Genomic DNA, 26,723 nt, shown 5'->3' with positions numbered 1-26,723 from the left:
CAGTGGGCAGAAGTTCACCTTGTTTAAATAAATAACAATTCTATTTCCTTATTAGCTGCATACTTGAGGTTGGAGATATTAAGGCAAGTCAAGTTTCTCACATACTGGAAGTTCAAGATACATAGCCTTATGATTTTCTTATTCAGTTCTGCACTGGACTTGACGAAATTCGGCACAGATACACAATTATGATTTTGGCCTATTGATTATAATGTGGTTAATTAAGTAAGTATAAGTATATATACTCTTTTGATCCCGAATATTTAATCTCTGCATTTATCCAAATCCGTGAATTAGTGAAACACACTCAGCACAGTGAACACACAGTGAGGTGAAGCACACACTAATCCCGGCAGTGAGGGCCACGGCTGCCCAAGCTTTTTTTTTATCCCAAACATTGAGCCTATTAAAACTAGTAAAAAACAATACAATTTGGCCCCTGTCATGCCAAATAGTATACCGTATGCAAGTTCATGGGGGTTCATGTAGTGTGATCAGAATTAAGAATAATTCAAGAATTTACATTTACATTTAGTCATCTAGCTGATGCTTATCCAAAACGCTGACAGAGCTTTCAATTGGGCAGCTGTGGCCTACTGGTTAGCGCTTCGGACTTGTAACCAGTGAGGGTTGCCGGTTCGAACCCCGACCAGTAGTCACGGCTGAACTGCCCTTGAGCAAGGCACCTAACCCCTCACTGCTCCCCGAGCGCCGCTGTTGTTGCATAATAATTCAGTGGAAATGCATGGATTCCAGTTTCTTAGCAGCAACTGGAATCCATGCATTTCCACTGAATTATTTTTGGAATCTGATCCCTTATCATACCTGTTCATTCTTACTTTCGTTGCTCGACTTATCGCGGACTAAATTCAAGATGGCTGCAAACGCTAAACTTCGTGAAGATACTGTCTGTATAAATCGTCTTGTAAGTGAACTACCAGTGCTTTTTCAAAGTTCTCAATGTCTCGTTTTAAATGTCAGGGCCCTCGGAAGTCTACCAATGAAGTGTGGAGATACATTGAGCCTCGTAAATAGGTGTAAAACAGTGATTTATTTGCATGGCTAGCCCGATGCCGAAGCACCACTATTGAAAAAGCTGTTGGTAGCATCGGCTAACTAGCGCCAGATTTTGGAGTGCAGGGGACAAGCCGAGATGGGCTATGAGACATACGTTCACACTCAGTATCATGTTTCAATACACTTTAGGTCAATATCACACCGGAATTCTCCTTTAACATTAGATTATGACATCGCAATAGAGCAATTAGAATCTTATGCCAGGTGTTCAGGCCACCTGGAGCCACTGTCTCAGGCTTTAAGCATACAATATGGCTGTATTAAGACTGCAGATCCTGTTCAACTGCTTCCTGTGCCCACAACTGTTTCAATATAAAAGTCCCTTTAAACTATCCAACTTTTTAACTGTTCAACTGTTATCAACTGTTACTGTAACTGTTTGTCAACTATGACTCCCATCAACTGTATCCTCTGCCTTCAACTGTTTCAAAATAAAAGTCCACACTAGCTAGTTAGCATTGTTAGCATAGTTAGCATTTTAACAGAACTGCTAAAAATGATTAGCTAAGTTAGCTGAGTCACATGGTTAGCATACTTAGCATAGTTAGCATGTTAGCATTTTTAGTAAAACTGCTACAAATGATTAGCTAAGTTAGCTAAGTAACATGGTTAGCATAGTTAGCATAGTTAACATTGTTAGCATAGTTAACATTTTAGCATAACTGCTAAAAATGATTAGCTAAGTCACATGGTTAGCATAGTTAGCATGTTTTCCAAAACTGCTAGAAAACATGAGCTAACCCACTGAGCAAAGAGACGTTCACAGGACGTCTTTCTAAGTCATTATTGGACGTCAAATGTAAGTCACCTGGACGTGCAGACTGTTACTCCAGGCGACGTCTTTTTTGACGTCTATTGAACGTCCATTTATGACGTCCACAGTACGTCCGTATAGGAGCTATTTCTAGTCCAAATGTGGTCTTTGTGGACATTTTTTCGACGTCATTTTGTGGACGGTTTTTGACGTCATCTTTGTGGACGTCTTTTTCGACGTCAAATTCGGACTCATTTTAGACATTGATTTTATACTGTACTGCTTATAGTTTCTATGCATAACTGCAGTCCCATTTCAGAAGGTGGTATGCTGTTCCAGTAAATTTTCCTATAGCTTTATTTGACTTTCTCACCAGCAGATGGTAACTGGAAATGCCTACATTTCCACTTCAAATCTGCTACCGAGCCAAATGAAGCTTCAGTAAAATTAACTGGAACAGGTTCCTACCTTCTGGACATCAGACTACAGTCAGATTAACAATAAATCACAATCCAATCCCGACTGTTGTTTTCCCCATCTTTATTGCAAACATGACCAGATTATTGCAAACATGACCAGATTCACCTAATGGAAATAAAAACTAATTCTGGGCTCTTTTTTTACACAGATAAATGGTTAATGGAATGGAACAACACACATTCCCTTTGTCTATCCTATCATAAAAAAAAAATAAAAAAAATACAACACACAGAGGACAGCAGCTACAGTGTCACATGCACATGTAAAACAACAATATGAGCTACATAGCCTCTTTTTTAACACAGATAAATGGTTAATGGAATGGAACACACATTCCCTTTGTCTATCCTATCACTAATAAAAAAAAAAATACAACACACTGAGGACAGCGGCTACAGTGTCATATGCACATGTAAAACACTATTAGTTGCATAGCTAAGCATAGTTTCTTGACCAGAATCACCTAATGAAAATTTTAAAAAATGAATCTGGACTCTTCTTTTTTTACACAGATAAATGGTCGATGGAATGGAATAACACATTCCTTTTGTCTATCCTATCATTAATAAAAAAAAATAAAAAATAAAATACAACACACTGAGGACAGCAGCTACAGTGTCATATGCACATGTAAAACAACAATATCAGCTACATAGCCTCTTTTTTTAACACAGATAAATGGTTAATGGAATGGAATCACACACAACAAAAACAAAATCAGCCTTGAGTGACTGTGAAGCCCCCCCTCCATACATGAATCTATTTTCCCCCACCCTAGAAGTCACTCATAATTGAAAAGCTGAGTGAACAATAGAGGGAGAGAAGGTGGTGGTTTCAAAAGTGTCTCTTGCTCAGCGTCCTGTCGTTCATATTAAACTACACACTTACCATCCCAAGGCAATGGGAACGTCCACCTTCCACTCCCAGTCACTGCATCTGCACCACAGAAAGTATGTTTTAGAAATTACCAAATGACAAAACTTGACAGATACACAGAATACATCAATGCTACTAACTGAGGTGTTTTGATATATAATTGCGGTCTTTGAACAACTCACTAAGCCTTGGTGTGTGATGGGGGGGGGGGGCTGGTGAAATCACATCTGGAGCTGGTGGGTGTCCTTAGAACATCTCTGTTGCTGCCGAATCTGTGGCGATATCTGGAGTCATCACTGTTGCTGCCGGATCTGTGGCGACCTTTAGAGGAGTCTCTCTTGCTGCCGGATCTGTGGCGATCTTTAGAGGTGTCTCTCTTGCTGCTGGATCTGTGGCGATATCTGGAGTCATCACTGTTGCTGCCGGATCTGTGGCGATGTCTGGTGGTGTTGTGTCTGCGCTGGGACGTGGATCTGGACCTGTATTGGGAGACTTTGTTGCGTTGGTTGTAGGCATCAATTACATGACCTCTGGCTGCATGTCAAGATCCTGAAAAACACAAAGAATGTTCTTCACAAGGCCTGATAAAATAGCAAAGTGATGAGATGAACACAGAGAGAGCTTTAAAAAGATAAAGAATGTTCAGAGATGGAAAATTATCAAAATGTAAGCAAAAATATGAGCATTACTTCTGATAAATATTTACCCAGTGTTGACGTTTCCCTTTCCCCAGATCCACTGGCACGCTCCACCAGACCAGACAAGGCTGAAACATATGATTGAGCCTGTAACTACTGTCTTGTGTGTAAATATGTGTATAGTGAATATTGCAAAGGGAGAAGTAAATACCCACAAGGACTGGACATTTCCCTGCCCTGAGAGTTGTCTGCACACTCCGCTTGTACATGAGGCTGTTCATCTCCAGAGGCTGAAACACATCCAAATCAGCCTGTAACCATCATGTTGTCAATACAACACATTACCATGCTTCATAAGCAGTGTTTGGAATAACGTTGTTTAAAAGAACGGCGTTAGGTAACAACGTTATTTTTTCAGTAACTGGGTAATCTAACTAATTATTTTTCCCATCGTTACAACGCCGTTAACGTTACTGGACGTTAAAGGGAAACTTGGCAGGATTTCCCCCTCTGCTGGAGAAATTGTGCATTATGCTATTTCAAACTGTGGGAAAAGGTAACGATAAAGCACATGGATTTGTTTACAAGCTAGCGAACGGTTAGCATAAGTTTGGCAGAACTATGTGGATGTTACAAGGTAAGAAACACGATTTAAAAACGAAGTTTCTTGTTTCTCACTTCTCTTTCGGGACGGTAAGTCTCAATGTTGCAAGGTTGGTTTTTCGCCTGGGGAAGAAGCGGGGAAAGTCACCATTTTCACCGGAACAGGTCATTTAACCATCCGAATGATTTCTAAACGGGTTTATTACGTTGAAATAGTTGCCAAGTTCCCCTTTAAATGCGGTGCGTTACTATGCTTTGATTGAATAGAGCTGCACAGTCCCGCCCACAGCCAAAATGCGGTTAGGTGCCGGATGTAAGATTCCTATTCATTTGTCCCATTGACGTTTGGAAAAATCTGTATCTAAAGAGTTTTGCAGCATGTCTTAGGCTAACCAGCTACGGCATAACTCAGAAGCATACAACATATCATTTCCAAAATCCAAAAGTCAAAGGTACAAGACTGTGTACATATTTTCATTTCTGAGCGAAGGAACTACTCATCCCATAAACCACCGCGCCTCACTGAATAATATAGGCAAAATCGGCGCAATTTATTTTGCCATTTCCAACCGGCGACAGCACGCGAACCCTTTCCTCCAAACAGTGATTTTTATATAATGAATGTGTTATGCAGTTATTTCAGGAGTAATCGTGTAAATAATAGTGTTTTGATATTGAATTTTATATTTATCATCGTGTATTTTATATCGTGTGTGTGTGAAAGCGGTTAACGTTAACGGCAGTGCTTCGTAATGTTACCTGACTCATCCTATGCTGTCATCACTGCTCAGTCGGGCTGATGCATGGACTGGTGCATGGTCTGCTCTTGGACCACCATATTCAGTTTATTAATTTGCCGTGAATTATTACACAAAATGTTCATTAAATGCACGAAGTATTCCTAGGTTAATATGAATCATACAGTATGAAGGCTACAGTAGCCTAGCTAATGTTAACTAGCACTGCTAGCAGCATTAACGTTACCAACCTCCCTGCTTAACTCACCACAACTTTGTAGGTCTTGTCCCTCATGCTGGCCCTTACAAAACCCACAAATCTACTCTCGGACACACAACAGTCAATAATGTGACCCGATTTAAAGTGGCTTTCACCCCTTTGGACACTCACTAAAACAATATATTTCATACCTGTGTTGCAGCATGTAGGCTAATGTTAGCTGCATTATGTAATGACATACAATGTCGGAAATGCTAAAGGTTAGCCTGTCGGCTACCTGAAAAGTTTAAGTGTTTAAACTAACATTTACAGTGGTCTATTTGACAGTGTATTGGCCCTGACTAAGTTCGTGTGATGTATAAACCCCAATCCTTGTTGATACAAGTACCAATATTCGTCAAGAAAGTTTTTAATCACATTAAGATTTTCGCCATAGGCAGTAAAAGACTCCGCCATCTTTGTCAATATTTTTCGCTGAGAAAGTTTCAAACTATGACCATAGCGGCCTTTCCACCAATCAGAGGCATCACTGTGGGATTGTGGGATTGTTCAGGATTGTGGGTAATGAAGTACTTATCCAAGAGATCGCGAATAAAAGGCATTTATCTCAAAACAAGGTTAGTGCCCCATGAACTCTTGGTGTCTATAGGAGCATATACAATCGCTTAGTACAGCCGTAGCTGGTTTTAAGTCTACCAAGTGCAGTTAAGTTTTTATGGCTTATACCGCAATTGTCAATGGAGAAATTGCATTGAATTTTTACATCCGGGATCGGCTGTGGGCGGGACTGTGCAGCTCTATAGCCTAAACTGTGTAATCCGAACGCACCCCTGGCTCACAGCTAGCGAGGAGGTGGGTTAATAACGACGTAGGCGATTAGAAATGGCTAAGGCGGAGTCAGTGTTTTTACACACTTGTCAGCACACGCGCCACACACGTACACGCAACAGCTAAACGAGATTTGACGAAACAGCAGAGGTCAGGAGCAATCCGACGATGAAAAGTTGGCATTTTCAAGGTGGAGATATAAGCACTACTTCAATTCATTGTGGTCAAAGGCAAGGACGTGCATGTAATGTGTACATTATGTCGAAGCGAAGACTTTGTCGACATCCGTTGTAAGCAACTGTAATTTAATGAAGCATCTCACACACGCATCTAAAGCTAGTGGCCAAAAAACACCGATACCTCCATCACAGATGATTGCTAGTGGATGGCGAGCTAAGAAGGACTCGGAGCAAAGTCCTCCAAGCAGCAAAAGCTAGATCTTTCTGCCTCACAACAAAAACCTATGACACAAGCTGAAGTCAACCGTAGGTCTGTGGATGTGCAATATCTTTGAATTTCCCCTTGGGGATCAATAAAGCATCTATCTATCTATCTATCTAATAAATATCGAAAGTTATGTAGCCTACAAACATCTGTCTGTTCTACTAATTTCAACTGGCTGCTCAAAACTGCTAAAAAAAAATCCAAATTCTTTGACATATAGCAACTTTTTTTTTGTAACAGTAACGCAAATAGTTACTTTCTCTGGTAACGAGTTATCATATCATAGAGTAATTCAGTTACTAACTCAGTTACTTTTTGGAACAAGTAGTGAGTAACTATAACTAATTACTTTTTTAAAGTAACGTTCCCAACACTGCTTATAAGGGCCGTTGTGGTGAGCTAGTTCGATGCTAACTTCGGCTAGCGGTAGCGGTTAGCATGCACCGCCAACACCCGCTTCCCAGCTCACCAAAACTCACTACCTTTACGACTACACAAATAAACATGTTTCGTTGTAAACGGGTCGTGTTCAAAAGCAACTAAGTAACTTGGTCAAAATAATTAGCTTTGTTAGCATAACTGCTAGCAAACATTAGAGCCATTCCGACTGTCAGTTGTCGTCAACTATCTACCTATATAGAGCCTTTAAACTATTTGTCTATCAACACGCATTAAACTATCAGTCTGTCAAAAACTTTTAAACTATCTACATATAACTTTTAAACTTTCAACATTCATTAAACTATCTGTCTATTAAACTATCTGTCTATTAACAACTGTTAAACTATCTACATTCAACTTTTAAACTGTCTACGTCTAAACTATCAACTTTTTATTAAGCTATGCTATGTCTGTCCAAGCTTCATTTTCATGCACTCGTAATTCCCTGGAATTACATTCTCTAGTTCTATCTATAATACATTGTAACAGCTGTTCGCACATTAGCTGATTGCGATAAACATAAACCATTGTTGCCTAATTACCAATTATTCATTACACTTGTGTGTAGTATCTACTTTCTTTTAGTGTTTTTCACATATAGTATATTGCAGTATTTTTAAAATACAAAAATACACACCAATAAAGTATTTTGATACAAAATACAGAGCCATTTCCTTCAACCCAATACAATACAAATGACAAAATACTATTTAGATAGATAGATAGATAGATACTTTATTGATCCCCAGGGGAAATTCAAGAAATTCATTTTGTATTTGAAATACATATTACATGTTTCAGAAATACTACCCATCCCTGGGAACAGGCAGATTACATCTTTATAGTTGGCCAGATGATGACATACTTAGGTTAATACTGTATTTCACCAGTTAGGGCACCAAAATGGCCAGCAGTGGCACTGTGTAGCCTATCTTTCATTTGATGTATATGTTCTGATGGTTAATTTATTTTCACATCTTCATCACCGCCGTCATTATCTATCAGCCAAACATCATACAGTTAACCTATTGTCATTCCATTACTTTCCTGTATAGTGAAATGAACTGTTAAAGTATGTTTTACAGTTCAGATTTCAGTAACTGCAACATACAGTTACTGGATTACTGAAGCATCCTTTTCTGCATTACCGACGCCCTTGTCAATGCATGTTTTTTTTCTGCTGGAAATGGAAAGTTCTAGTCATGGGCTAAACTTGAATATTTATTTCTCTATTAACAAAGACTTTTGAATTGCCCTGATGAAGGCCAGTTCGGCCGAAACGCGTAGGCGTAGTAGCCAAATAAGAAAATACATTTTTGATGCATCCTTTTTGAGTGCCTCTGATTTGTCTTAATTTTTTATTAAATCTGGAATCCCTGCGCCGAAGAGCACCAAAAAGGACTCATACCCTCTACCACTCCAAACAGACCTGTTTTTTAATGATTCTATTTTTCATGATGCTTTGCTTGTAGCTTCCATAATCTTGAATGTCCCACCCTCCAAACTGGCTTTTCTTGTAAACTGCCACTTAAGAATAAGACAATGCTGAACATCCATTTCACCGAAAACGAAACCCAAGCATACAGGTCTCCCAACCTGCAGAGTGAAACCACTTCAGATGATCCAGAACGCGGCGGCACGCCTGGTCTACAACCAACCCAAAAGGGCACATGTTACCCCGCTGCTCATCCAGCTATGGCTACCTATGGCGGCCTGCATCAAATTCAAGGCTCCAACGCTTGCCTACAAAGTAGTCTCTGGTTCTGCTCCCACCTACTTGAATACCCTCATACAGACATACGCTACCTCCAGACCATTGGGCTCCTTAGACGAACGACGTCTAGCTCTACCACCGGTACGCTCAGGCCAATCCAAACTTTTCTCATCTGTTGTTCCTCATTGGTGGAACACACTGCCAGTTCCTACAAGAGCAGGGACATCCCTTTCCATTTTCAAAAAACTCCTGAAGACCCTGCTCTTTAGAGAACATCTCCTCTCATAGCACCACTTAAGTCTTGCTGATCCTATCACTTACCACCTGTCTTGAACTGACACTCAACTGTTTAAAAACAGCACTCACTGATGCACTTATTCCCACTGTACTCTACCGTTTTTAAATTGTCCTAAATTGTTGATAGATTTGCTTTAAAACTTAAACTGTTTACCATGTTGTTAGTCGCTTTGGTTAAAAATGTGTCAGCCAAGTATAATGTAATGTAATGTAATGTAATACTTTCTTGCTGACTAGATCTTCTGTTTTGAACTGGACAGGACAGAATGTTTCCTTCATGCAATAAATTCTAGAGGTGACACCCTCACAGTGATGTGAAGAATGATAGTCTTCTTTGCCGTGGAGCTGATGGGTTGGTATCGGATGAGCACTGCATTATAAAATGAACGTGTTGTGGTACTCACTTCTGTTTCAGATGTTTTAGCGTTGACTCAGTTTAAATTGATCTTTTAGCAAATCATGGATGAAATGATAAGATAGGTCATTATCATACAAACATCTAAACCTTTTTAAAACAGGCATGGTGACATTGTGACATCTTCTTATGCAAATGGCTTCACCTGCATTCTTCATGAACACTGCATTATCAAAGGAATGTGTTGTGATAACATTCACTTCTTTTTTTTCAGATGTCGGTTGAAATAGTTTAAATTTATCTCAGTAAATCTTTTCTTTATCATCATTATCGCCATTATCAGACACACATCAAAAAGCCTTTTCAAACAGGCATTGTGACCACCTACAGTATGCCTCACCTATAATCTTCATAAATTTTATTTGATATTTCCCTGATGGTTTATTTACTTTCACATATTCACTGCAGTCATTATATCAGCCAAACATCATACAGCTAATACCATTGTGTCTAAATGTGAAGTTCAATACATTTATACCGTTAATTTCAGTATAGTAATATTTATAGGGACGTTTATGAAGTGATTTAACATCTAAACATCCTTTCCTGTGTTCTGAACTTCCTGACACCCTTTGTTTCTGCTGGAAATGGACATTTCTAATCCTGGACTAAGCTATGTTTATTTGTGTTACTGATCAGAAACAATGAAGCACATTCAAAACAGTGTGCTCTCAAACAGTGTCTCTATTCTACATTATGCTTTGCTCATGCTTCCAAAAACCTAAAAAAAAACCTGCTGCCCCACCCTCCAACCTGGCTTTACTTGTAAACTGCCAATGCATTGTGATTATAAAACCAGGAACCATTTACTCATCATCACCGGAACCTTTCATATAGACCAGAATGTTTTATAATCATGCAAATATTTTAGTGATGACTCACCCCTCACAATGTTGACTCACCCTAACACTTGTTTGCAAGAGACTGGATATGTTTCAAAGTTTTTACTGTATTGTTCTGTTCATACTGCAATTTCTTGACATTGTTATAGTATAATGAAAACAAAGGCTGTTACAGCATTGAAATGACCAATTTACAGGAAAACACTACTTGGGTAGAGCTGTGCACCACTGTAAGCCAGATTTACTGTATAGGTAAATCTTTCTATACCAAATGAAGGTTCATGAGATTCACCTCTGAGCTATTATCACAGAACTGGTTGATCATTGGAATCAATATGTACATTTTGACCAACATAATATTAACAATTGAAAATTAAAAAAACAAAAACATTTGTACACAATCAAGTTGCATTGATGTACTAAATCATTTGTTGTTTGTTCCAGGTTAGGAAAAAATGCTTTTAAGATGTGCACAAATTATAGGATAATATACAGTTTAAGCAAGCAGTTTTCAGAATTTTGAGAAATAGTGACTGAGCAAACCTGTAAATCTATTGAGACTGAGGAATGTACATTACATGAATTCACCACATGGGGTCAGTGTTGACTTGGTTACACCTGCACTTGACCAATACATAACATGAACATGAACCTGAAAAATGCATAAATGAACATGAAAAATGGCTGTAATGGTCATATCATAGCAATAACTGTGTCTGATAGAAATAAACAGGATGGCAATGAATGGAATCAGCAATATTACAATATGGCAAAACTAACCTAAGTCCTTCATGATAATGTTAACCGATTCAATAAAGAGCCCAACAAATACAGAGTAAGTTGAGATAAATAGCAAGTAGTATGGCCACAAACTCACTAAACTGTAACACTACACTTCAAGACTGATTAATAACTTCTAAACTGATACATATGAACATCATATGATTTAATATTTCTCTCAAGGGTTTTGAACACCCCTGTTATAATGTGTGTGTGTGTGTGTGTGGTATACTTTACAGCCAGTAACCTTAAGCTGGTGTGCCATGGTGTTTTGGTTTGACCTTTGTGCATTAGCCTCAAAAAAGGTTGAGAACCTCTGGCCTAATGCATCAAAGTTGAGGTGAAAGGTGCGCATGGTTTTATGTTGCTGGTTTGAGGATTGTCAGCAGTTTGTGTTAGTGGAGTTATGGCAATTTCAATTCTGAAAATCTTCTGCGTCCCACCGAAACATTTATTTGCAATTCTCAGACGAGACTAAGATAAAGTATTTCCTTATTATTTATTTCCTGTAATTACACATGCATTGTCAAAAAACTAAATTAAGACCGCACACAGACATTCAGGTCCCACACTAGTGAATCAGATAGTCATCACACTAAGAGTCATTTTTTTCACTGATTCACTGTGAACCAGTAACAACTGATTAACAACTTTACTTTTACTTTTATTTGGACTTTTCCTGACAAACACCACTCCATTATAGCACACTTAAAGGTGCTCTAAGTGATGTTACACGGTTTCTAAGCTAAACATTTTTTGTCACATACTGCAAACATCACCTCACCATCCGCTAGCTGCCTGTGCCCTGAATACACTGTAAAAAATGTGGTCTCTGTGGACAGCCCAAAAAACGGCAACAAAAACAACTTGGTCCAACCTGGAGTATAAAAACATAACAAATTGTTCCAGCAAATCACCGACGAGATGCGCGTTTAGGAGAGTTTCAATTGCACAGGAGCAAGGACGAGGGAGTAGTGAGCTAACTCTCTGTTTTGTTTGAACGTCAACAGAAGTGACGTTACCCAACAGCTTAAAGCACCTTTAAGTTTAGCGTTCCCCAATGGTGAACCCATAAAATAAGCTCCGGATCAACATCAAATGTACATCAGTTTGAAGAATAGGCTTATAATGTAATTTAAATATCTGGCTACTTTTGAATTTGAACTATTTAATAATTGACTTTTACTGCATTTCAACCTTAATGACAAAATATTGAAAATTAATAAATAATTAATGTAGGCTCTCTCACAGCCTACCTGATGGCCTACCAGTCGGCCGAGGCCCACACTTTGGGAAACACTGATTATGCAAGTAATAAGTTTTACTAGTAGTACGTTTTACTTTTTGTCCATAACACTCAATAATCACTTTATGAAAAAGTATCTGTATAAGAAAAAACTTTAATGTTCTCAAGAGCACATTTGTAATACAGAACAGACATACATACAGTGTGTGTGTGTGTGCGCGCGTGCATGCGTGCGTGTGTGTGTGTGAGCGCGCATGCATGAGCATATGCTTAAGCGTGTGTGAGAAAAAAATCTATCAAACACATTTTGTTGAAGTCAGCAAAAACATACAGTGATATTCAGTTTTGATTTAACACTCATTTTTGAAAAGTATAACATTCATTTCACTGTTTCCACTTCCTTGGTGATGTGTTATAGAACTCCAGTCTTGTTCAATTGGTCATAATCAGAGCTGTAAAGATGATAAATGAACAAACAATCAAACAAATACACAAGCACACAAACAAATAAGCAAACAGAGAGACAAAGCAAACAAATAAATTAATTACAGTTTTTCTCAGCTGCTTTGGTAAAAAAACAAACAATTAATGTATACTGCAGCAGACGATGGATTACCTGCAAAAGCATGTAACTTGCTCAAAATGCTTAGTTTATGTCTCAAAAGCAACAAATTATGCCAATTAACATGTCAGTCTTATCAACACATGTGATGAACAAGTCATACCATCATTAATAAATATGTGTCACCATAGAGAAAGGTAACACAACTTAGCATGCATACAGCTTTTTAAAGCCTACCTCTCAGAACATCAGGCACCCAGGGGGCTTTTGGATTGGTGCAGAACTGTTTTCCATCATTGGTGGTAAAGCTGCAGTTAAGAAAGTGTACACAAACTTGAATCAGAAATTAGAATAACATACAATGGTGCAATAGAAAATAATCTTGTTTTTCAGGTGTGTCAACTTAGAACAAAGAGCTATTGTTAGTGGCCCTGTAGCTTGACAATTTACACTGGCTGTTATTTTCTTTAATCTACTGACATTGGCCTTCCTACATAGCCTGTATGTTTCTGCACAGTTGAGAATTTAGCATAGCTAGCTAGCACATACATCTCTGGAAAAACTTAAGACACAACTGCAATTTTCTGATGTCATCCTATGGTTGATGAGTGACATTCATTGTTCATTGTTCAACTGTTTACCATGTTGTTAGTCGCTTTGGTTAAAAATGTGTCAGCCAAGTATAATGTAATGTAATGTAATGTAATACTTTCTTGCTGACTAGATCTTCTGTTTTGAACTGGACAGGACAGAATGTTTCCTTCATGCAATAAATTCTAGAGGTGACACCCTCACAGTGATGTGAAGAATGATAGTCTTCTTTGCCGTGGAGCTGATGGGTTGGTATCGGATGAGCACTGCATTATAAAATGAACGTGTTGTGGTACTCACTTCTGTTTCAGATGTTTTAGCGTTGACTCAGTTTAAATTGATCTTTTAGCAAATCATGGATGAAATGATAAGATAGGTCATTATCATACAAACATCTAAACCTTTTTAAAACAGGCATGGTGACATTGTGACATCTTCTTATGCAAATGGCTTCACCTGCATTCTTCATGAACACTGCATTATCAAAGGAATGTGTTGTGATAACATTCACTTCTTTTTCAGATGTCGTGTTGAAATAGTTTAAATTTATCTCAGTAAATCTTTTCTTTATCATCATTATCGTCATTATCAGACACACATCAAAAGCCTTTTCAAACAGGCATTGTGACCACCTACAGTATGCCTCACCTATAATCTTCATAAATTTTTATTTGATATTTCCTGATGGTTTATTTACTTTCACATATTCACTGCAGTCATTATATCAGCCAAACATCATACAGCTAATACCATTGTGTCTAAATGTGAAGTTCAATACATTTATACCGTTAATTTCAGTATAGTAATATTTATAGGGACGTTTATGAAGTGATTTAACATCTAAACATCCTTTCCTGTGTTCTGAACTTCCTGACACCCTTGTTTCTGCTGGAAATGGACGTTTCTAATCCTGGACTAAGCTATGTTTATTTGTGTTACTGATCAGAAACAATGAAGCACATTCAAAACAGTGTGCTCTCAAACAGTGTCTCTATTCTACATTATGCTTTGCTCATGCTTCCAAAAACCTAAAAAAAAACCTGCTGCCCCACCCTCCAACCTGGCTTTACTTGTAAACTGCCAATGCATTGTGATTATAAAACCAGGAACCATTTACTCATCATCACCGGAACCTTTCATATAGACCAGAATGTTTTATAATCATGCAAATATTTTAGTGATGACTCACCCTCACAATGTTGACTCACCCTAACACTTGTTTGCAAGAGACTGGATATGTTTCAAAGTTTTTACTGTATTGTTCTGTTCATACTGCAATTTCTTGACATTGTTATAGTATAATGAAAACAAAGGCTGTTACAGCATTGAAATGACCAATTTACAGGAAAACACTACTTGGGTAGAGCTGTGCACCACTGTAAGCCAGATTTACTGTATAGGTAAATCTTTCTATACCAAATGAAGGTTCATGAGATTCACCTCTGAGCTATTATCACAGAACTGGTTGATCATTGGAATCAATATGTACATTTTGACCAACATAATATTAACAATTGAAAATTAAAAAAACAAAAACATTTGTACACAATCAAGTTGCATTGATGTACTAAATCATTTGTTGTTTGTTCCAGGTTAGGAAAAAAATGCTTTTAAGATGTGCACAAATTATAGGATAATATACAGTTTAAGCAAGCAGTTTTCAGAATTTTGAGAAATAGTGACTGAGCAAACCTGTAAATCTGGCTGAGACTGAGGAATGTACATTACATGAATTCACCACATGGGGTCAGTGTTGACTTGGTTACACCTGCACTTGACCAATACATAACATGAACATGAACCTGAAAAATGCATAAATGAACATGAAAAATGGCTGTAATGGTCATATCATAGCAATAACTGTGTCTGATAGAAATAAACAGGATGGCAATGAATGGAATCAGCAATATTACAATATGGCAAAACTAACCTAAGTCCTTCATGATAATGTTAACCGATTCAATAAAGAGCCCAACAAATACAGAGTAAGTTGAGATAAATAGCAAGTAGTATGGCCACAAACTCACTAAACTGTAACACTACACTTCAAGACTGATTAATAACTTCTAAACTGATACATATGAACATCATATGATTTAATATTTCTCTCAAGGGTTTTGAACACCCCTGTTATAATGTGTGTGTGTGTGTGTGTGGTATACTTTACAGCCAGTAACCTTAAGCTGGTGTGCCATGGTGTTTTGGTTTGACCTTTGTGCATTAGCCTCAAAAAAGGTTGAGAACCTCTGGCCTAATGCATCAAAGTTGAGGTGAAAGGTGCGCATGGTTTTATGTTGCTGGTTTGAGGATTGTCAGCAGTTTGTGTTAGTGGAGTTATGGCAATTTCAATTCTGAAAATCTTCTGCGGCCCACCGAAACATTTATTTGCAATTCTCAGACGAGACTAAGATAAAGTATTTCCTTATTATTTATTTCCTGTAATTACACATGCATTGTCAAAAAACTAAGTTAAGACCGCACACAGACATTCAGGTCCCACACTAGTGAATCAGATAGTCATCACACTAAGAGTCATTTTTTTCACTGATTCACTGTGAACCAGTAACAACTGATTAACAACTTTACTTTTACTTTTATTTGGACTTTTCCTGACAAACACCACTCCATTATAGCACACTTAAAGGTGCTCTAAGTGATGTTACACGGTTTCTAAGCTAAAAATTTTTTGTCACATACTGCAAACATCACCTCACCATCCGCTAGCTGCCTGTGCCCTGAATACACTGTAAAAAATGGTCTCTGTGGACAGCCCAAAAAACGGCAACAAAAACAACTTGGTCCAACCTGGAGTATAAAAACATAACAAATTGTTCCAGCAAATCACCGACGAGATGCGCGTTTAGGAGAGTTTCAATTGCACAGGAGCAAGGACGAGGGAGTAGTGAGCTAACTCTCTGTTTTGTTTGAACGTCAACAGAAGTGACGTTACCCAACAGCTTAAAGCACCTTTAAGTTTAGCGTTACCCAATGGTGAACCCGTAAAATAAGCTCCGGATCAACATCAAATGTACATCAGTTTGAAGAATAGGCTTATAATGTAATTTAAATATCTGGCTACTTTTGAATTTGAACTATTTAATAATTGACTTTTACTGCATTTCAACCTTAATGACAAAATATTGAAAATTAATAAATAATTAATGTAGGCTCTCTCACAGTAATAAGTAATAAGTTTTACTAGTAGTACGTTTTACTTTTTGTCCATAACACTCAATAATCACTTTATGAAAAAGTATCTGTATAAGAAAAAACTTTAATGTTCTCAAGAGCACATTTGTAATACAGAACAGACATACATACAGTGTGTGTGTGTGTGCGCGCGTGCATGCGTGCGTGTGTGTGTGTGAGCGCGCATGCATGAGCATATGCTTAAGCGTGTGTGAGAAAAAAATCTATCAAACACATTTTGTTGAAGTCAGCAAAAACATACAGTGATATTCAGTTTTGATTTAACACTCATTTTTGAAAAGTATAACATTCATTTCACTGTTTCCACTTCCTTGGTGATGTGTTATAGAACTCCAGTCTTGTTCAATTGGTCATAATCAGAGCTGTAAAGATGATAAATGAACAAACAATCAAACAAATACACAAGCACACAAACAAATAAATTAATTACAGTTTTTCTCAGCTGCTTTGGTAAAAAAACAAACAATTAATGTATACTGCAGCAGACGATGGATTACCTGCAAAAGCATGTAACTTGCTCAAAATGCTTAGTTTATGTCTCAAAAGCAACAAATTATGCCAATTAACATGTCAGTCTTATCAACACATGTGATGAACAAGTCATACCATCACAATAAATATGTGTCACCATAGAGAAAGGTAACACAACTTAGCATGCATACAGCTTTTTAAAGCCTACCTCTCAGAACATCAGGCACCCAGGGGGCTTTTGGATTGGTGCAGAACTGTTTTCCATCATTGGTGGTAAAGCTGCAGTTAAGAAAGTGTACACAAACTTGAATCAGAAATTAGGAATAACATACAATGGTGCAATAGAAAATAATCTTGTTTTTTCAGGTGTGTCAACTTAGAACAAAGAGCTATTGTTAGTGGCCCTGTAGCTTGACAATTTACACTGGCTGTTATTTTCTTTAATCTACTGACATTGGCCTTCCTACATAGCCTGTATGTTTCTGCACAGTTGAGAATTTAGCATAGCTAGCTAGCACATACATCTCTGGAAAAACTTAAGACACAACTGCAATTTTCTGATGTCATCCTATGGTTGATGAGTGACATTCGAATGAATGGACGGTCATATTCAAATTTGCAGTGGTCTCCTAATTTTGAATATGATTGTCAACTCATTCAAATGTCACATAGCAACCGTAGGATGACATCAGAAAAATGTGCAGTGGTCTCTTAATTTTTTCAAGAGCTGTATATTGCCATAAGGCCTTGTCGCAATGCATTTAAAGTGTCAGCGAGTTAGGACTTATATGTCCCCTGCAAGTCTAAGTAATAAGTCAATGTGCAGTATGTCCTGTGAGTTATGTCCTTATTTGTGACGGCGTTAATTGCATGTGTTCACGGTAAAAGCACTCACACAATAGCCTCTACACATGGATGCAGAGCACTCTGGGCCCTGGCACTCGTGATGTTGCGGATGACGGCATTGTTAACTCTAGTACAGCACAGAGTGCTCACCTTGGTAGGCCTGCGGACTGCAATGAAGAAGCACAGTAGTCAAGTAGAAGCAGAAGTGAGGAGGAAGTTGAAACTGGCACACAGAGATAGGTTAGTCACAGAGACATTTTCCAAAGAAAACGCAAAACCAACAAAGAAACTCAAGTGACAGAGAGGCAAAGCCACACATGTGAATAGGTGTCAACAGGAAGTCACACTTTGACGTGGTGAATGTAAGCTGTGCACATCAACATTATGGCAAACGTGCTTGTCATTATTCCTGCCACTAAACAACAAGTTATATTAAGTCTCAAATACGAGAAAGAAAATTAAACACCAATAAATAGGCCTACAAAATACAGACATCAATAAATAAGCCTACTTTGTTTTTGCTTATGTGTGCTGTGTGATGATCCATTCCATTTTGGCCCAAGTAAAAGTATGACCATCATTACGTAATAATTCACTTGAGTTTAGTACTGTATGTATGTATATAGGATATAGAATTAAACAAAAAATTCCACTCATGTCATCGTAATAAGGTAAGCATTTAATCTGTAGTGAATATCCGTATCCATATATATGCAAATGTTAGGGATCTCTTTTCCCAAGGTACTTACATTGACGGCGTGGCAGCGCTATAGCAGCCACAAGCAGGGCCCCCAAGATGGCGATCACCAAAGTATACCTCATTGTGCTGATTACTCTCTGTCTACTCTATTTTTCACTGACCAAAACCAAAAGCTATTTGCTATGATAGGCCTACAGCTTCAATAAGGCTTGTCATCGTTACCCGAGATCACTTTTTGAGTTGCAATAACAGAGGAAGTAACAACTCCTCCCCAAAACCATACCACAAAACGACATGCCAGGTTTAGGTAATTATCTGACTCTTAGAAGTGTTTGCACTTCATACCCATGGACCAACATGATATATGAATCCTAGTCTTGCTGATTTGCTTGCAGGCCTGACAACATTGCATTGTAATGGGTGCTAACTGGAATGGCCTCTAGCATGTCACCCAGTGGTAGCCTGTTGCAATCACAATATAAATACTGGCTGAGAGATATGCATACAACATAGGGCCCTGCTGTGTTAACATTACTTCGAAGTTAAAGTAAACCTGCTAACAGCTGTACCCACCCTAGTAGCGTCACAAAGCATGGGCACATTTTGTAGACAACAAACAGGAGATCTGAAACACTTACATCTCCCCACTTTACAATTCACCCAGCCAGACAGCAGGACCAGCAGGGTCAAAATCAAAATTTGTTTCATCATCTCCAGAATCAGGGCACGTTGGTTTGATGGGCCTGTATAGGTAGATGTAACAACTGAAAGGTATTGATGGGGAGTCTTTTCTTTTTGTAGCCGAATCAATCAAGGTGATTTTGGAAAACCTGACTATGTCAGTCAATGTGACATCAGCAGCATCTAAGTTTGACAGTAGTATTGGTCACAGATACAGGTTTCACTCACTGATGACAGAGAATGAGAATGGGGGAGGATTATGGGTGAGGGGTTGGTGGCCCTGAGATGCAGGCTTTTGTAGAAGTTTTAATATTGCAGTAGTGTCACGCTAGAGCGTAGTGCATACAATTATAATTGTGTCAGCGTTTTCTGGAATGTGTGGAAACCAGATTTGATTAGTAGGCAACATGCAGGTGAGTTAGTGAGTGCCAGTTGTACATGTTCATTTAAAAAAATAAAAATAATAAAGAGGTCAGTTTGCTTTGCAAGTCACAATTATATTAGGGCCATACTTTGATGAATAATTAGCCAATTTAGTTTGTTCATCTTTGAGTCTACCAGGAGTCTTCTACTTAAGGCCTCAATTGGCTACATAAATTGATATGAGTCAAAGCAGGTAGGTGCACTGGATGAGTAGGTTTGCACATTTGAGACAATTTGTTCCACTACAGGAACACTGTAACACATAAATGTTTTAATTAGATGTGAGCATCATCAGAAACTTCCACTCTTAGCAGAAGTCCTAACCACAACCACACATTTGGCATAGCACCCTCATCACAGTGTCACGGTGGATTAAGTGCTTGGGTTTATGTTTGATTGTGTTTCTGCACATCACACACCATAGTTCTAAGAAATCAATTGATGCAACCAATCTCTGATTGGTTAAATAAATGTATATCAATTTGCATGCCACATAACAAACATGTTGTAACAATCTTGCAAAGTTGTTTTCAAAAGGTCTTTATTGGTTACGCACCAAAACACACGAACGCATAATGCCAGGCCAGACCTGGCTCTTATGCTCCAGCACTAAACATCTTTGTGAGGCTGTATCTACAACACACACTAGTTAGACCCGGTTATGAACACTGTAATCAACTATAAACATAAACACGACAGTCAGGACGCACAACATTGGTAACTTGCATGGTTAACATTAACATTCAACATAACACATCAACCGAACAGCATCATGGGAGCACAGTCATCAACAGCTAGGCTCAGATCATTACAATGTTTTATAGGTTAGGCTAGGTTAAATTGAACATTGTCTAAAGGTTTCAAATTTATAGACTGGGTGGCTTGTCTTCCCTTGCAAATACTTTTTCATGTGAAAGAAGAACCTTCATCACAAACACAAACACGGATATATTTAGATAGATTTGTTTCTCACACACGCTTAAGCATACGCTCATGCATGTGCGCACGCACACACGCACACGCACGCACGCACGCACACACACACACACACAATTTTGTATTTAAAGGAATTATCCGGAGTAAAATGCACTTTAGATCAATTTACGGATGATTGGGAGTACATGCGTTGAGTTGACATCAAAATCATATCATTCGGATGTGTTTTGAAAAAGTTCGATTTTACCGTTTTTAGTCAAAACTCGTTAGCCTGGAAGTGACCAGGGCATGTCATTTCGCCACTACAAAACGCTATTTTTATACCTCTTCTACAGTTCCAAACAACATTAAACTTACGTGGTAGTGAGTAGAGGGTCCCTAAAGCCAAACCAAAGTATCCCGAGGTCTTTATGTGGTCGGATAGAGAGTCCAGAATGAACTTCATCAAGCCAGTACCTTTCCGGAAATGTTGCTGCTGCAGCTGGCATCTTTAGGGGAAAGTCCGTAGGAGTCGATTGCCGAGTGTGGAGAAACACGCTCTGGAAATTCACAATTTTGTCGCCGTTTAAAAAAAATAAATAAAAAAAACATAGTCCAGTATTTCTTTCGAAATTGAAATGAAGTTGTATGCAACAGCAAACCCTAGCTTACTAACAGGTTGGAATTTTGAAATGTCATGTGACATGATGTCGTGCAATGCAATACTGGTAAGGGCTTTGGGCTTGTAACCGAAGGGTTACCGGTTCGATCGCCAACCAGTAGAAAAAATGTGGGCGGGGGAAGTAGTTGAGCACTGCTCTCCCATGCCCACATCCACAGCTGAAGTGCCCTTGAGCAAGGCACCTAACCCCTCACTGCTCACCGAGCACCGCTGTAGCAGGCAGCTCACTGCGTCGGGATTAGCGTGTGCTTCACCTCACTGTGTGTTCACTGTGTGCTGAGTGTGTTTCACTAATTCACGGATTGGGATAAACACAGAGACCAAATTTCCCTCACGAGATCAAAAGAGTATATATACTTATACTTATACTATACTTAAATAGATCCAATGTTGGAGGTCTATTTCTCTCGGTCTAATGTATATTGCAAAGAGGACAACAGCTTCTGCAGTCACTTAAAAATAGAGAACAGTGGCCAAGTGCAGGACTGGTCCTGCACAAGCATCACAGCTCAGTTTGTTTTAGTATCATCAACTTCTTTGCAGTGAATTCAATGTATGCAACGTTCGCTAGATTCAAGAGAGGTGCTGAATAGGAAACTGGTTTAAGATAGGCAACCAGATCACACAATTCTGGGGGGGGGGTGTGATGATGTATATTTTACATAAATCATGGGCTCTACATTGGAATTGTTAGACACACTTTTAACCTGGCAACTAAATATGTGCATTGCAAAATAGTGGTGGTTAGGAGTTTTTTCAGACCACAAATGCACAGTGTTTTCTGTTTTACACCAGAAACAGAGAACATGAAGGATCAAGTTTAGGTTTTGAAAAGTGCTCATTCCTACTGTAATGCAGTGATATAATAATGAAACTAACAGATACGGTAATGTGGGTAATATGCAGAGTGAGACTGAAGGGCGTGGATGTGCAGGGCTTGTGGTTAAGCTACAATTAGACATTCAGTCAGGTCAGCGTGGATCATAAACAGGTCCAGGAGGAAGATGTATAATAATACTAATACTAATAATACTACTACTAATAATATATACAGTATATACCTCATATATAAACTGTATATAAGAGGTTCCACCTCTTAAGGCACTGCTATAGTAGGTGATGGGCAAAATGTAGTATAAGTATAAGTATATATACTCTTTTGATCCTGTGAGGGAAATTTGGTCTCTGCATTTATCCCAATCTGTGAATTAGTGAAACACACTCAGCACACAGTGACCACACAGTGAGGTGAAGCACACACTAATCCCGACGCAGTGAGCTGCCTGCTACCATAGATATTAGAAAGCTAGATACCGCATTGGCCGTTGAGTTCTCGGTGGCATAGTAAACGCGGCCGCCATATTGCTTCGGGCAACACCTTTACTGTCTATAGACCTCTCTAGAATAAGTCCCGCCTCCGTAACTTCCGTATTCATCCAACTTCCGGGCGTCGATTGTCTATGGGAAATAACATGGCGTTTCGAAATATCATACCGGTAAAATATCTGTAGGTAGTGAAGTAGAAGCTGGTGGGCAGATTGGCCTACACACTTCTGCCATCTAGTTTCCACTGGATTTTTTGATTGTCGTGCCGTTTAAGTAGTATACTATAGACTATACTACTTAAGCGCACGAAAATCAAAAATCCAGTGGAAACTAGATGGCAGAAGTGTGTAGGCCAATCTGCCCACCAGCTTTTTCTACTTTGTCACCTACAGAGTTTGACAGAATACGATCTTTCAAAGCGCCATGTTATTCCATAGTGACAACGAACGAAGGTTGGATGGATCTGAAGTTAGGAGGCGGACTTATTCTGAGAGGTCTATTGGCAACACTTGCCAGTAATCGGAGACACCTGTTTCATTTCCAGTCAGAGTCACATGCTCCTCCATTGGCCTCCAGTGATTGCTGCCCCCACCAAGATGGCGACGCTATTTACGTACGTTCTGAAGCCCAATGCGGTGTCTATTTTAAAAAAAAAATGGCCAGAATATAATAAGGGGATTTGTAGCCTAATTAAGATTGTGAGTAACTAAATTGTAGGTAATTGTGCGGGTGTGTGTGTCTGTGTGTGTGTGTGAGAGAGAGAGATTGAAGGACTCCGGGTTAGGCTACATATGATCAAGAACTACCTCAGCGGCCAGAAAATTTAATCATGCTCCATAGATGTTGGTAACACACACATTTCCTGTCATAGTCTGTGGACTCTACGAAATAGCCTCAGCTACCCTCCGGCCACCCTGTGTCTTGTTCCACTACTGTAAACAACCCCTAAGTTCATGACCATAATTCTTGCTGGATAAGAATGCATTATGATATGCATGTGTGATATAATTTGGGGACCCACCACAAGTGAACAGTTAGAGTGGTCCATCATTAGATTGGATAGAGATGTCGATTGTGATGATTTTAACCATATAACTCAGGAATATGACAAAAGGCTCTAATGATCATCACACAAGTATTAAAGAAAAATAGTTTTAATGATCACAGCTGCAACACAGACAGAAAATTAAACAATTAAAAAATGCAGTTCTGTATTTATTCCAAAATGCCATAGTCACACCCATGTTAAATGCAATAAATGTGATCCTAAAACCTTTCAGTAGTACAAACTGTGCAGATTTCCACCATCAAGATTATTTATCAGTGGATTTTTGAAGTGTAAAGCTTAGAGAGTAAATATATTAGCATTTGAATATTATAGAGAAAGACAACTTCCTGATCCCGCTGCAGGTTCTACTCCAGGGTAGCTCTTTGTTAAGCAAAGATGTTGGTATTCATTGTGGTTTCAGATCTGGAAAAAGAAGAGCAAGTTTTATTTATTTACCCACTGAACTGTATTGGTAAGTTAGTTTGAATATGCTGTAACAAATATGATCATTCATGAAAAAAATAACATAAGATTGTAGGCTACAAGAACAGAGAGAGACCTGACCTTTCAGCTTTTTTGCCACCCATCGTGCCTTTGGGTCAGTGCAATAATTCTTATTATCCTTTGTGGTAAAACTGAGAAAAAAATATAAATATTATAATTACCTATATTTTCCTGTTAGAAATATAAACATAATACTTCTATGCGATAACAAGCATACAATCACAGTGTTATTCAACTGGAACAGAATTAAATAAATGATGGTTATTACAACATCTTGCCAAAGGACTGCAGTTGAAAATTAGCTGGCTGGCTCACACTGGCACATTTACAGAAATGTTAATCATTGTGTCCTGCCCTTATACATAAATAAATTAAATTAAATTAAATAAAAATGGAAATACTGATTTAAATGTGTTTATTGTCATTTAAAACACTATCAGCCTCCTTGTACTCACACAATGGCATCGAGGCATGACTGGTGTGCATGCAGGCGTGTAAAGGACTCAATGTTTTTGATTGGAGCATTGGAAACTTCCTCGCAGCATGGAGGATAGTACCTTGGCCTGCGGTCTGAAAGATAAGATAATGCTTAAAAATAGGTTGTGACTTTTTAAGGTATGTTTTTTTAGAAACATCAACCAGTGTAACAGAGAATAATTCTGTAGGCAGACACAAAGAGATGGTTGGAGGAGTCAAGTCAACAGAAATACCAAGAAGGCAAACGCCAGCACTAATGAGTCAGTAACGTAATTGAGGATCATGGAAAGAGTATTACAGAGAACAAGAGAGACATCATATACAAATACAGGTATGCATCCACTCACACAGACGCCTGCACACATAAACCCACCTCCACTTAAGTGCATTGCATGTTTAATGTTTAGATATGGTCACATATGCATGTTCTAATTCTATTTAGGGGCAAAATTGGCAAATATACAAAAAGCTTGTTTATTCTAGGATGAAACATAGCTTCGGCTCATAATATCCTGCTCTGAAACAGAATGCTTGACATACTTAACCAAACAATAATAACAACAAGAAATGTCTGCCACTGATTTACTTACCACCAGTGACGGCGATAACCAGTGCCCCCACTACAACAATCAGCAACATTTGCCTCATCATGCTCTAATCAACAGCAGGTTTCATATGAACAGAAAATAGCAAAGTATGTTAGGTTTAACCCCAGACCATATAAACGTCACTCACACAGGAAGTGGAGGCAATTAAAACTCCACCCTCAACCATGAAATAAAGCTAATGTAAAGGTTTATTAATATAAAACAAGCCCCTTACTAATCATTAGCATATCTGTTTATTTATCTAAAGCGACTTACATTACAAAACGACTTACAATTACTACAAGGACCATTCTCCCCAGAGTAACTCAAGGTTACGTGCCTTGCTCAAGCGCACAACAGTGGCAACACAGAACACAAACACCTTAGCCACTATTCTACCCCAGCTCCGGCATAATCAATAATAGCATGGGGACAGGATTAGAAGAGATCATTTGAGATAATGATCTTTCTTGAAAGTGCAGTGCAAAGGTATAGGCCTACTGCCTCAGTGTGTCAGTGTAAGTGTCAGAGGCTTGATTGTCTGTGTTTGTGTGCTTGTCTTGCTGGTGGACCATGTCAACCTCTCTTGAGTCAGAGGGATGAGCGCAGTGTAATTCAATCACATGTTCTTAGGGGTCACAACTCAAAAAAGGTTCAGAACCACTGGTCTAAGAGACAGTGCACCCATTTATCATTTCCACTGTAAAGGGTTCCACATGTGTATTAAAAATGCTCTGGAACAAGGGTAACATTATTTATATACAGTTTGTGATAACATAGCAAAACTATTTCCACAGCCTTTCACAGGATGTCACAGTCTTTCTTTAGATGTGTGACAACAAGGGCCATTAACATTTTCCACCATTGTTAACAGAAGCTCTGACAACATACAATGTCCAGTGTAATGTAATGCTCAATCATCACACTGTCTTAGGATGACACAGTAGTATGCTGATCAACGTATAATAGTGAAGCCAATGAAAAATGAAAATGTCAAGCATGGATATATGACTCTGTGATCTATGAGCTTATGTATTGTCAGGCCCCTCAGAAGTAGAAAGTGGTTGACTGCAACAATGAGGTTGGAAAGTGAAACCATGACATGTGGACCACATATACATTGGGGGGCTATGTGAGATGCAATATTTGCACAGTGCACTGAAGAAATTCTCAGGCTATGGTTAAAATGTGAGGTCAGACTTGGGTGATATATGCCTTATGTCACGTCTGCATGCACCACACACTAAAGCCGATGATTTTGTTGACACAATTCATCTCTTCTTTACTGGTCTATGGTATGGTTCTTAA

At 38.6% G+C, this 26,723-nt stretch overlaps 2 protein-coding genes across 3 annotated transcripts; both read right to left on the bottom strand.

Annotated features, from left to right (window-relative positions):
• Positions 1–16,841: 16,841 nt before the first annotated feature.
• Positions 16,842–18,955, bottom strand: LOC125309781 (eotaxin-like). 2 transcript variants are annotated; one of them, XM_048266888.1, is made up of 4 exons: positions 18,822–18,955; positions 18,223–18,295; positions 17,435–17,505; positions 16,842–17,117 (listed from the first exon to the last, which is right to left on the bottom strand). In XM_048266888.1, the coding sequence occupies exons 1-4, from the start codon at positions 18,892–18,894 to the stop codon at positions 17,098–17,100; spliced, it is 237 nt and encodes a 78-aa protein (XP_048122845.1). In that variant the 5' UTR covers positions 18,895–18,955; the 3' UTR covers positions 16,842–17,097. The 2 variants fall into 2 exon arrangements, with proteins under 2 accessions (XP_048122845.1, XP_048122844.1); XM_048266887.1 differs by having other exon boundaries at positions 18,122–18,239.
• Positions 18,956–23,972: 5,017 nt separating this feature from the next.
• LOC125309963 (C-C motif chemokine 8-like) lies at positions 23,973–25,491 on the bottom strand. The gene is made up of 4 exons (XM_048267092.1): positions 25,419–25,491; positions 24,807–24,921; positions 24,412–24,482; positions 23,973–24,270 (listed from the first exon to the last, which is right to left on the bottom strand). The coding sequence occupies exons 1-4, from the start codon at positions 25,477–25,479 to the stop codon at positions 24,254–24,256; spliced, it is 264 nt and encodes an 87-aa protein (XP_048123049.1). The 5' UTR covers positions 25,480–25,491; the 3' UTR covers positions 23,973–24,253.
• Between the last annotated feature and the right edge of the window lie 1,232 nt (positions 25,492–26,723).

Source organism: Alosa alosa, chromosome 16 (assembly GCF_017589495.1).
Source record: "Alosa alosa isolate M-15738 ecotype Scorff River chromosome 16, AALO_Geno_1.1, whole genome shotgun sequence".
NCBI lineage: Eukaryota > Metazoa > Chordata > Actinopteri > Clupeiformes > Clupeidae > Alosa > Alosa alosa.
This window is presented reverse-complemented; position numbering and strand designations above follow the sequence as displayed.